Source organism: Camelus bactrianus, chromosome 6 (genome assembly GCF_048773025.1).
Source record: "Camelus bactrianus isolate YW-2024 breed Bactrian camel chromosome 6, ASM4877302v1, whole genome shotgun sequence".
Taxonomy (NCBI): domain Eukaryota; kingdom Metazoa; phylum Chordata; class Mammalia; order Artiodactyla; family Camelidae; genus Camelus; species Camelus bactrianus.
In genome coordinates, this window is record NC_133544.1 from 62,461,770 (window position 1) to 62,473,774 (window position 12,005).

A 12,005-nucleotide genomic window follows, 5' to 3' on the forward strand; every position below is an offset into this window, starting at 1 on the left:
ACCTTTGGATTTGTACTTCATAATTAGCTCTTAAATTGGTGTCTGACCCAATGGCCACTGCCATAGTTCAGGGCTTAGCTCTCACTTGGCTTCAGGCAATAGCTTCCAAGAAACGTCTTGGCTTCCCACCTCTCCAAATGCCACCCCCTCTCCCTCCCACAAAGCTATTCTCCGAACTTTGCACATAAGTTTACTTTGGAAAATTCAGAGAGAGGGATAATGTTTATTGTGTGGACACTAAGTGCCAGGCTCTGAGCCAGCAGCTTTACACGCATAATCTCTTTCAGTTTCACAAAAGCGCCATTTTACCAATGTGGACACTGTGGCTTAGAGGTGCTCAAAGTCACACAGCTGGTCAGCAGGAGAAATGGAATCTGAATCCAAGTCTTTCTGACTCTAATTACCAACGTTTTTTTCCCCTCTGCAATCCTATACTGTTTCCTTGATTTATCATTAAGAAAAAAATTAGATCATTTCACTCCGAGGCTTAAAATTCCTTCAGGGCTTCCTATCATATGTGGCAACTGATGTCCTTCATAATCTGGCTCCTACTTACCCCAAGGTGTCACCCCCACTTGCCTACTTGCTGCCTTCTGTCCTACATACCAAACTCTGCAGTTTCCAGAGCACTTCTGTAATCTTTTTTGCCCTTCAGATTTAAATCAAACATCACCTCCTATGTGAAAGTCAAGAGTGCCCCTTAGAATTAACAGCTGTCTCATCTGTGTCAGTTCTGTACTGTGTACATACCTATAGTTTTGAATTAATCACACTTTATTATAGTTGTTTTTGTATCTCTGTGATCTTCACTAGTTTGTTAGCTACTTGGGAAAAGGACCCCAATTTTAGTCTTCTTTTCATTCGAGCTCCTAGCAGCCTCTGGCCATTAATAGGTACTTATTCAACATTGGTTGAATGAAAGAATGAATGAATCCCTCATTTCTAATCCATCCCCCCCGTTTCTTCCTTAACTTTAGGCAGACTGAACAAGGGGCTCTGTGAGGGTTTCCTTGCCCTGCTGATTCCCTTTATCTGCCCCATAGTTTTGTTTAGATCCCTGGCCCTCCTCGCAGCCTGGCCCACCAGCTGGCCCAGTGTCAGAGGCACACCACCAGGGGGCAGGGTGTGACCAGCCTTGCCTAAGTCTGCATTTTCTCCTCCCCCAGGGCCTCTGGGTCCTGTCCTTGGATGTCTTGCAGACCTCCTGCGGTGGATATCGTGGTGCGCTGCCCAGATGTCCCCTTCAGGATCATGATGCTGATTGAAACTGAGCAGAACCCTGTGGGACCCTCCCAGGTACAGATCCTTTCCGTGTCCCCCGTTTCTTGTTTCTTGTTTGTTAGAAAAGGCTTCAGCCTCCTAGACCTCCCCTGGGGCACAAAGGGCAGATTCAGTTAGTAATCAGGGAGGGGAGGTAAGGCAGAAACAAAGGAGGAACAGTCAAGAAACAACAGTGCAGCTATAAAGCAGGGTCCTGCTTCCTCCTCAAGGGATCTACATCACGGTATCTTTGAGTTCTGCGGGAACTAAGGCCCCCACCCAGGTGGAGGATGGCAACTTCAGGCTGAACGCAAGATTCCTAGAACACTGTCCTGTGACCTCACCAACCAATCAGAAGAAACTCACATGCCCTGCAGCCTCATCCCACATTTTGCCTATAAAATCTTCTCCCTGAAAACCATTGGGGAGTTTGGGGTCTTTGAGCACAAGCCACCTGTTCTCTTTGCTTGGCCCTGCTTAACTTTCTCTGCTTCACACTCTGACGTTTTGGTTTGTTTGGCCTCACTGTGTTTCAGGCACATGAACTTGCATTCAGTAAGAGGGGCAGGGTGTGACCAGCGTCACCCAGGTCTGCATTTTCTCCTCCCCAGGGCCCTCTGGGTCTGGGCCTGGGATGTCTTGCAGACCCTCTGCAGTGGATGCTGTGACCGCAGATTCCCCTTCACAATCATAGCACTCATGGTCCCAGCTGCTGAGTTTGGCTGCTGATGGCTCACAGCTAAGCACTTCCCTGAGAACCACCTGGAGCTGAAGGGTGTTGTCTTGCCAAAGGCAGCCCCCCTTTCCCGGGGCAGTTTGTATCCAATGACAGGTTGATGCAGGAGTCCAAAGGCCTGGCCCCTTTCCCCCATTTGGGACACTCTGAAGGTCCATCCCAGCTCCAGAGCTTCTATGGGGTCAGTGGAATCCTCTGTTTCAGCTGTAATGCTTTTCAGTTCTTCCTTCTGCAGAGTCCTGCTTCTCTCACTGACTTTGAAAACTCCCCTCAACAAACCACCCATACACAAGTTCTCCTCTCGGAGTTTGTTTCCGGCTTAAGATATCTTCCCAACTCAACTTGGATACTGCATTAAGCCCCTAATATGACTCTGATTCCATTTTGGCCCTCCTCACTAGATCCAAAGTGGTGTCTTCAAACACAATCTGATAATTCCACATCCCTGCTGAAAATCCTTCAGTAGCTTCTCCCTGCTCTCAGAGTAGACCCCACATCCTAAACTTGGCCTCTGAGGCTCTGCATGACCTGGCCCCTGCTGACTTCACCGCCCTCACCTACCGCCTTTCTTCCCGCTTTCCTTGATTTCTACTCTCTGGCTATGTTGGTCTTTTTTTCAGTTTCGTGAAGACATCTACCGCTTCCCTGCCCAGAGCCTTTGTGTATGATTCCTGTGGCTTGGAATCCTCATCTTCTCCATACCTCCAGGCATGGTCACTTCTTACTCCCCTGACCAATCTCAGTTTAATGTAACTTTCTTAGGCAAGCTGTCGCTGCAATGCCACCCTCTCCCCTGCCCCCACATCAGATGAGGTCTTCATGAAATAAAGTCTCACAGCACCCTGTCCCTCTCCTTCAAAGACTCATCTCTTATAATGGTCTGTTTTTCGGGCCCCACGGGACACTCAACTAAGAGCAGCGAGGGGGCGCAGAGAGGCAAGGGGCAGGGACGGGCTGTGGCTCGCCTTGCAGTAGACCGCCCGCCTGCTCAGAAGATCCAACTACGAGCCTTTTAACTGCAGCAACTTTAATATACACTATTGGAGCTGGAAAAATAATAATAATGGTCTGTTTTTATGTAAGCCCATCTCTAATATATGTAGGGCCCGGGGCAAGAGCACAAATAGAGGCTTACAAACCTTATGTTTAAGTATTTAAAATGTATGACTCAAGCTAACAAACTATTAAATAATATATGTTCTATTCTTCTACCTTGACAAATACACACATAATGGTCTCGAATTTGGTTCAAGCTTGGATTCAGATTTGGATTTTATTTGGAATCCTCAGGATTCCACAGCAGAATGTGGTGATGCAGGGAGTGGCAGCTTTCAGCCACGGGCCCTCGGACCCACGTCTTTTCCCACCTCTGACACCACCTTCTGCTCTGAGGAGTCTCATGTGTATGCATATAGACCTTCTTGTCTACACATCCCAATTCTGTGCACAGCCTCCTGAAGACAGCCACCCTAAGGATGGCCAAGGATGTAAGGATGTGTATGTATATAAGTAGTGTGATCTAACCTTGGGCGGGAAAACCCAGGAGAGAGGTCCAAGTGGACCTTAGGAGTAGGCTGGGGAGGCCTTCGGACAGGGAATTCCTATATGTCTGGAGTGTGGTGTAGAAGGGGATTGGAGTGCAGGCAGAGGAGGCTGGGACTTCTCACTCCAAGGGACACAGCCAGCTGGCCAGAGTGGAGCCTTCCAAAGCACAGGGCCCAGGGCAGGGGCCATGTTTCTGTTTCATCAGTCTATAAGCTCCATGAAGGCAGGGCTGGTGTCAGTCTGATTTACTAAGGTGTCCCTAGTGCCTAGCATAGTGTCTAGTGCAGAGTTGGTGTTTAATAAATATTTGTCAAATGAATATACGAGGTAGACCAGGAAGAAGTTTGAGAATTTGGATCCATCACTGAAGATCTAGATACCAGAAGTCAGAACTAGGGATGAGTATGGGTCTTACAGGGCTGCAAAAATTGGGGTACAGGACAGAGGAGATGGGGAGCAGAATCCTGGATTATCGACTCTGACTCCCCTCCTCTCCTTCCTCTTTGTTTTCTACTGCACTTCTCCAGGCTATTTGCCTGCCTGGCCCTCTCTCCCCATGGTCCAACATCCCTCTGTCCGTATCTTTCTACCTTTTTGTCCTTTGTCCACTGCTCTTTCTCTGTGGCCTGATCATCTGCCTGTTCCTCTGTATTTGTTTCTAGTTCTCAGTCCCCAGTCTTACTTTCCTCTGTCCCTTCTTCTACCACATTTGCTCTTCTAATCCCTTCCTCTCATCACCCCTTCCTCCCTGCTTGGTCCCCTTCCCCTCACTCTTAGCTCCCTATGGGCTTTTGCCTGTCTCTTCCACATGCTTATGTGCCTCTGTCTCCTTCAGGCCAAATCCCTGGGGACCCCCTGACTAGTTCTGCCCTCTCCCCTAGGTTTACACCTACTGCCTCCTTAGCTAAGTCTTCTGCCTCCCTTTCTCTGTTCTGTCCTCCCCAGGGTCCACCTGGTTTCATCTTTTTCATCCCCATTTCCCTGTCCCCAGATGTCCATGGGCCAGTCAGTCTCAGTGTGTCTCCCCTCTCCTGCCAAGAGAACCCATTAACCACCTCCTGGGTCCCCACTGATGCTGCAGTCTCTCCTCTCTGTGCCCTTGGTCCTTTCCTCTGGCCCAGCCCTCACCTCCTAGACTCCTTTCCCTGGTCAGTGGCGCCTGGTCTGAGCCCCAAGCGGCTCAGCTCCCCTGAGCTTGTTTAGTCTGACTCCTTGAGCCCGTTAGCAGCTTAGCCCTCCCACCTCTCCTCTGAGCGCTCCAGTAAACAAGAGGATCAGCGCAGACCTGACAGCTGCTGGGGGGCAGGTGTCTGGCTAGACCAGACCAGGCCTGTGAAAGGGGTGGCAGTCAACACTTGTTACTCTTCCTTCAACCAGGGAAATTCTGGGATCTCTTTCCTGGGTATTTACCTTAGAACTACATTCTGTGGGCATGTGTATGGGGTTCCCGGTCTCCATGATCCACAGTCCCATTTTGTGGCCTTGTTCTCAGGCCTCGGGGTTTTTGATTCTTCTGCCAAAACAGCACTAGATCCAGGCAATCATACCGAGAAGCCTTTCCACTTGAATAATGACAATGGTCTCCTCTGTACAAAATGGAGGCTAGGTGTGGGAAGAGAGATAGCCTCAGATCTAGATTTTTTTTTAAGGAGGTACTAGGGATTGAACCCAGAACCTCACACATACTAAGCACACTCCCTACCGTTAAGCTATACCCCACTCCCCCCACATCTCCTTATATGTGTGAAGAGAGCATGGTAGGAGAGAGTACACGGACTACCCCCCACCCATCGACAAAGGAAGCTGAGTTGACTATAGGCACTCTGTAGACCAGGGGTCCTCCAACTTTAGTGTTCATCAAAAATGCTTGGAGGGCTTATTAAAACTCAGATATTGGGGGTCCCACCCCCAGAGTGACTGATTCAGTAGTACTGAAGTAAGGCTGGGGGATTTGCATTTTTAACACATCCCCAGGTGATGCTGCTGGTCTGGGGACCACAGTTTGAGGGTCACTGTCTTAGATCATCTGAATCTACTAACTCTTCAACTAACACCTAAGGCTAGGACCAGGTTAATTTCTGCAACTGATGCTCCTTGGGGCTGATGGACATCCAAGTCTCTCTCTGAATTGGAAAAGAGGACCTGTTAACCTCGTGGGAGTGTTTGGATGTCCTTAGAAGGTAAGGGAATAGCTTTTAACTCCTGGAGTTCTATTCTAGTACAGACCTTATTTAAACAGCTTCAGACAGGTTTAAACATCTCCTTGGCTAATTCCTAGTATCCCTGTTCCAACTTCTACTTGGGGCTGATAGCTCTAAGAGGTGTTAGGGGATTAGGCTGAAAATGTAGGTCATCCCCCAGCCATCTGGGAACCAGAATGAGTGAGAGAGGAAAAGAGAGGGACAGAGACACACACAAGGAAAAGGTGAGGGGAAGCAGAGGGCATATGAGGGCAGGTACAAAAGTGTCTCGGATGGATTGGTGGTGATTGGATTTCAGTGTCCCGAGGTGGCTTGGAAGCAAGGGTTCCTCATTCACCCTTCTGCTCCTGAGCTGGCCTGCCTGTCCTGGGGCCGGGCCATCCAGTTCTCAGCCTCTCCCATTCTTGCTGACCCAAGAGGCCAGGTGGAAGTGGGCTTGGGAGAACTTGTACTCCCCCAAAACACTGACACGGCGCTGCAGAGCCTTGGAGGGTAAGGGCTCTGGGAGCTTGTCTGGCCCTCTTTTCCAGTCCCAGGCTTTCAGTCACCAGTGGCTGAGGGTTGTGTCCACATGAGGGTGACAGTGGGGGCCAATGCAGCTCTCGGTACTGGGGAACTGAACACAATGAGTCAGATAATCAGGGAGGAGCTTTGTTGGGGAAGATGCCCTGTTCCCTTCCTTGAGAACCGTATACTTGTCCTCTCCTCTCACTACCCTCAAACCCGTCAATGAGATATGCAAATGATCCCCTTACCTCATTGGCTGGAGGCCTGAGAACCACAGATGACCGCAGAGAGCTGGCCCTTTAAGAGTGTGGAATGGGCTCTGTGCCCATAGCCCCTTGTTCTGAACACAGAGGCACCAGGCCCTGCTCAATGGGGCCTCCAGTCTCTGGGGAAGCTGTGCCTGCCTGGCTCTGACACGGACACATCATCTCTGCTATCCCTAAAGTGAGTATGTCTGAGGCCTATCTGGGTGCCGGGCCTCTCACCTAGAGCTCCTTCCTTCCACACCTGCTGTCTGCTTTCTGGTATCTGTTTTCAGGAATTTTCACACTTCTGCTCCTGCTGTACTCCCACCCTGACTGGCTTTCTGTCCCTCGCTTTTATCACATCAGGAAGATAAACAGCCCTCCTCACTTATCTCTTCATCCAATTCTTTCTGGACAGCTCTCTCTGTGTCTCACTATCTCTTCCCTGCCAAAGATCAGTCCCTTCTAACTGTGTTTTTGTTCTCATCCCCTCTGTCCTCTCAAGAGTGAGGGGCACAATAGATAGGGCAATAACCTTTCGCTGGGACTGGAAGAGAGGCCTTGCCCTTCTCCCTGCCTCTCTGGGCAGAACCTGGGGGCCTGAGATGTGGTTGGAAAGTGGACTACTCAGTCTTGGGGCATCAAGATGGAGCCAACTCTAAGCCCTGGGGATGAGCACCTCCTGCCTTGCCCCACCTGAGGCTGTTAGAACTGGGAGTTGGGTTCCAGCTTGGGACTCCCAAACTGGGAAGGATCCCCAAGGTCACCCAGCCAGAGGTTTCTCTAGTGGGCACATGCTCCACAGTTGATAACAGGGAGGAGAGTTCCTGGGTGACATAAGTTTGGGACACTGCTGAAGTGGTTTACTGAAGGACCTCCAGAGAACTATGCTGCCGTGCCTTGTGAATTTGCAAGAGGTGGGGATGGGAGGTAGCATTTGTCAAAATTATCTGAGCACAGACCCCCTCCTTGTATATTTCTCAGACTTTGTGTTTCACAGAACACGCTTTGGGATATGTTAATGTCTAACTACCTTCCTTGAACAGAAGAGGAAACTGGGGTCAGGAAGGGGAAAGTGATCTGCTCAAGTTCACACAATGTGGCAGGTCCTGGATAGAAGGAGGAAAACTAGTTTTCGTTGGTTCCCCTTGGAGACGCTGACTTTGGAGAAAATGGCAGAAGATGGTCACCACTCAGTCCTGATTTTTCTAGAACTGATTCTGGGACCTTTCTTTTTTCCTTTCCTTTCTCTTTTCCTAGAAAAGAGATTCATTGATTGATTAATCCACAGAATGAATGTGCACTGAGGGTCTTCTTTGTGCAAGGCATTGGCATAGAATGTTATACCTCTCCATCTATTTCTGAGAGATAGAGAGGTGTAACAGTATGTTATCTACGTATATTAAAATTCACGGCATATGTGCCTTCCCATTGCCCTGAAATATACACATACTGTGTCACAGTTAATTAAGCCATGTTTTTTAATTGCTTGGAAATGGAATGATGCCTCTTGAGATGATAGAGCCGCTCAGCAGTTTCCAGCACTAGAGTTGGAAGTACTGCTATAGTCTTCTTATTTTTTGTAGATCCCAGAGGCACCAGGGGGCCAGAGGCTGTGCTCTCCTCTTCCTCATTCAGAACTTTAAGCTGCTTGCCCCCTGGTCAGGAGCCCCTGCCATCTGAGAAGTTGTCCCTCAGCATCACCCCGGCTTTCCAGAACTCTGGCTCCAGGGCACTTGGGCTTTGGGGGAAGCAGGTATTGGTGAAGGAGGCTGGCAGGCAGCCTCCCGGTGCTCCAACCCTCTCCTCTTTTTCACAGGTGCACCCCTCCCATTCCAGCCCCAGAATGGCACTCCCTCCCAGTCCCCTGGCCATGGAGTATGTCAATGACTTTGACCTGATGAAGTTTGAGGTAAAGAGGGAACCCTCTGAGGGGCGATCTGGCCCCGCCACAGCCTCACTGGGCTCCACACCCTACAGCTCAGTGCCTCCTTCACCTACCTTCAGTGATCCAGGCATGGCGGGGGCCACCGACAGCAGCCGGCCAGGCCTGGAGGAGCTGTACTGGCTGGCCACCCTGCAGCAGCAGCTGGGGGCTGGGGAGGCACTGGGGCTGAGTCCTGAGGAGGCCGTGGAGCTGCTGCAGGGTCAGGGCCCAGTCCCTGTTGAGGGCTCCCACACCTACTATCCAGGGAGCCCAGAAGAGACAGGAGCCCAACATGCCCAGGTGAGTGATCAGTGAGCTGATCTGAGGCAGTGCAGGTGAAGGAGGAGGCCAGCCCAGAGAGGAAGGAGAGACCCTGGAGAGGGTTCTGACTGGGAAAGGGCCAGAGTTCAGGGGAAGGGAAGAAGGGCCTTGAAAAATATCAGATAGAGAAAACTATGTTCTGGCCCCTCCTTTTTTTCCCCCAAATGGAGAGAAATGAGTAGGCTGAACCAGGAGGGAGGGGGAGAAGATAAGGTTAGAAAGGGGAGAGTTGAGACTTAAAGGGCATCAGGAACAGTTGATTACCGGGTGGTAAATAGATAGTCTGTCTGTGGAAACCGGGGAAAGGGTTGTGCGTGGAATGGAGCGAAGCTGAGACTGTGGGAACCAGGATGAGGTTAGACTTTTCAAGACTCCGTGCTTCCCCAGCCCTCAACCTTCTCAGAAAGGATTGGGACTCATCCTATTAGTTATAGACACAGATGGGGGTGTTGAGGGTATTAAGATGTAATCTAAATCCTTTGAGGGTCACAGGGTTGCGGCCTTTAGGACAGAGAAGCGAGGTGCGTCGGAGGGTCAGGGTCTGTTGGGCCCGGGCCCACTGGACGCATGTGGGCCTGGAGCGGGTGCTGAGGACCGCGCAGGGCGGCGCGGGTTTCAGGCGCGCGATTGGCTCCACCGACGGTGGTTAGGAGAGGGTACGGGGATACGTGTCCCAGGGCAAGGACCCGTGGCGGAGGTTGGGGTGGGGCAGGGGAGGCGTGTTGGGACCTGGGGCGGGATCTAGACCGCTGGTTGGATTCAGGGGAAGGCGGGCGTTCAGGTGAAGGTGGCAGCCGGAGGCGGAGCCTTCCCGAGGGCGGGGCCAGAGGGCAACGCGACACTAGCGTGGAGTCCCCAAAATGCCGGCGCTGACCGGGGGCCCTGCCCGTTCCCTCTGCAGCTGGCGGAGCGGTTTTCGGACGCGGTGCTGGTGTCGATGTCTGTGCGGGAGCTAAACCGGCAGCTGCGGGGCTGCGGGCGCGACGAGGCTCTGCGGCTGAAGCAGAGGCGCCGCACGCTGAAGAACCGCGGGTACGCGCAGGCCTGTCGCTCCAAGCGGCTGCAGCAGCGGCGCGGGCTGGAGGCCGAGCGCGCCCGCCTGGCCGCCCAGCTGGACGCGCTGCGGGCCGAGGTGGCCCGCCTGGCCAGGGAGCGCGACCTCTACAAGGCTCGCTGTGACCGGCTGGCCCCGAGCTGCTCGGAGCCAGAGGCCATTCCCACTTCTTCTGAGCCGCTGGCCGCGGAGTGGTGGAGTCGGTGGGCGGGCGGGGCCCCCCACCCCGGAGGCGGCTGTACCATTCACTAGATGGTTACTGAGCTCTTTCTGGTGCTAGACACTCCTTTGAATGACCACACAACTATCCCCCAATTTCCTGGACCCTCAAGGCATACTCCGGGGTTACATGCTGGTCATTTTCTGGGAAAGGGGTCCCGTCCCCTCACACAGGATGTGCACAGAAACCTTCCACCTCCTGCCCCATTCTACATGACCAGGACACTGAAATCCGCAGGAGTCAGTGCCAGGCACTGTGCGTATGGGGGCGAGGGAAGGGAGCGTGGATGATGGCTGGGTGACACAGTGAATGGGAGGTGAGGGAGTGGTGCAGCTCCTCCCTCAGTTTAGATTTTAATTCAAGGTTTTCAACCTGTAGTGCATTAAGGTGGTAATTAGCAATGAGGCTGTGTTTTCATTCCAAGACTTGTAGCCTCCCCATTTTAGGACTACTGCATTTTCATTTCAATTCCCAATATCAAGGCAGACCAGGAGCTCTATTCAAGAGGCTCTCTTCCTGTCCAACCCAGTGGCCTCCAGGGCCCAATGCAACAAGACCTGTGGTGGGTGTGGGCTCAGAGAGAACACCGAACAGGAGTCTGAAGACCTCGGCCCTAGTCTCAGCTCTGCCACAGGATGCCTCTGTCACCTTGAGCAAACCATTTGCTCCCTGGTCTTGATTGCCTCATCTAATCCTCATTTGGATTGGATGACTTCTGACACTTTTTCAGTTCTGGCATCTCAGGGTGGGATCCCTAATGGTGTCCCCGAGAAGCCCCCAACTCCAGCTTCCTGACTGCAGCCTAGGTGGTGGATGAGCCCATGCACTGGTCCTCTGTTGCTCCCTCCATGCTGCCTTGGCCTCCAGACCTGCATAGGGTGCCCCTGCTACCTCCTGCCTCTCTGCGGGCTGAGGTGAGACTTTCCCTAGTCTGACAAGGAGCTGAGAGAATGCAGCTTTTGTGAATTAAACTTGAAGTCCAGGCAGAACTCTATGCTACTGGCTAGATGTTCTTGCAATTTAAGAAGTGTTCATTCTTGTTCATTCTTTACCCTTATTCCAGGCCTGTGGGGGCGGGGGAGAGAAGAGAGAGAGACTGGATAGCCCCCACTTAGGCTGAGTGGAACCTCTCAGTTTTGGAAGCACAATGAAAATGGGGTGGAAGGGCGGGGACTGGGCCAGATGGTGCCTCCTCCTCCCACCTCCACTGCAAAGGAGCCCAGGAGCAGTAGTGACCGGGCCAGGCCTGCTTATGGCTATCTTGAGGGCTCACAGTTGCCATGGGAACCCAGGCTTCCAGTTCAGCAGCCTATGGAGAGAGTGGGCAGGGGCTCTGGGCAGAGCAGAGGCACTGGGCTGAGAGTAGTTACCTCAGCAGCCACTGTCATAGGTCCTCTAAGGGACATAATAAATGAGGAGAAGCAGTTGGGTGTGGGGGGAGAGGCTCCCATATGTCTCTCTTCCTTTCTACTCCCTCTACCCGCCCCCTCCCCAGCTGTCTTTTCCCATGCCAGTTCTTGTTCCCTCCTCCCCCTCCCCTAGCCAAGCTTGTCCCTCCTCCACTCAGGGAGTCCTCTCCTCCATCTCCCCAGGATTTCTTTTTCTTCTCCTCTCCCTTTCCCACCACTGGCCATCCTCTTTGGCTCTGGCTCCTCTCTCTAGCACCTTTAGCCTCTCCTCCAACCCTTTCCACATGAATCACATCATTGAAGGGAGAGGCTGGGGCTGGGAAGGTCCCTCCAGGAGCCCAATTCTTCTTCTCTCTCTCTGACAGCTCCCCGATCCTCACCTGCTCTCTGGAGCTGTGATCCAGACCCACTACTGTACCCACCTTTCTTAACTGGTTGAGGCCCCGCACACACACGCAGAGACACACCCATCCACAGGCACCTACACCCATACCCACAATTGGGCCATGTTTACACACACTCAGGTCACATGATGAGGGTCACATAGATACACCTCCAACAGAAGTTGCACACTTATGAT

The 12,005-nt window shown here is 52.2% G+C and overlaps 1 protein-coding gene across 5 annotated transcripts in view; it reads left to right on the forward strand.

The window, feature by feature from the left end:
- Positions 1-11,302, forward strand: part of NRL (neural retina leucine zipper) — a 27,755-nt gene extending 16,453 nt beyond the window's left edge. For 3 of the 5 annotated variants that reach the window (XM_045516516.2, XM_045516519.2, XM_010954817.3), the window contains exons 2-4: positions 1,167-1,296; positions 8,314-8,721; positions 9,644-11,302. In XM_045516516.2, the coding sequence (XP_045372472.2) occupies positions 1,189-1,296; positions 8,314-8,721; positions 9,644-10,048 (921 nt within the window). In that variant the 5' untranslated portion in view covers positions 1,167-1,188 and the 3' untranslated portion in view covers positions 10,049-11,302. The remainder of the gene's footprint in view (positions 1-1,166; positions 1,297-8,313; positions 8,722-9,643) is intronic. The other 2 variants (XM_074365735.1, XM_045516517.2) reach the window with 2 other exon arrangements.
- The last annotated feature ends 703 nt before the right edge of the window (positions 11,303-12,005 follow it).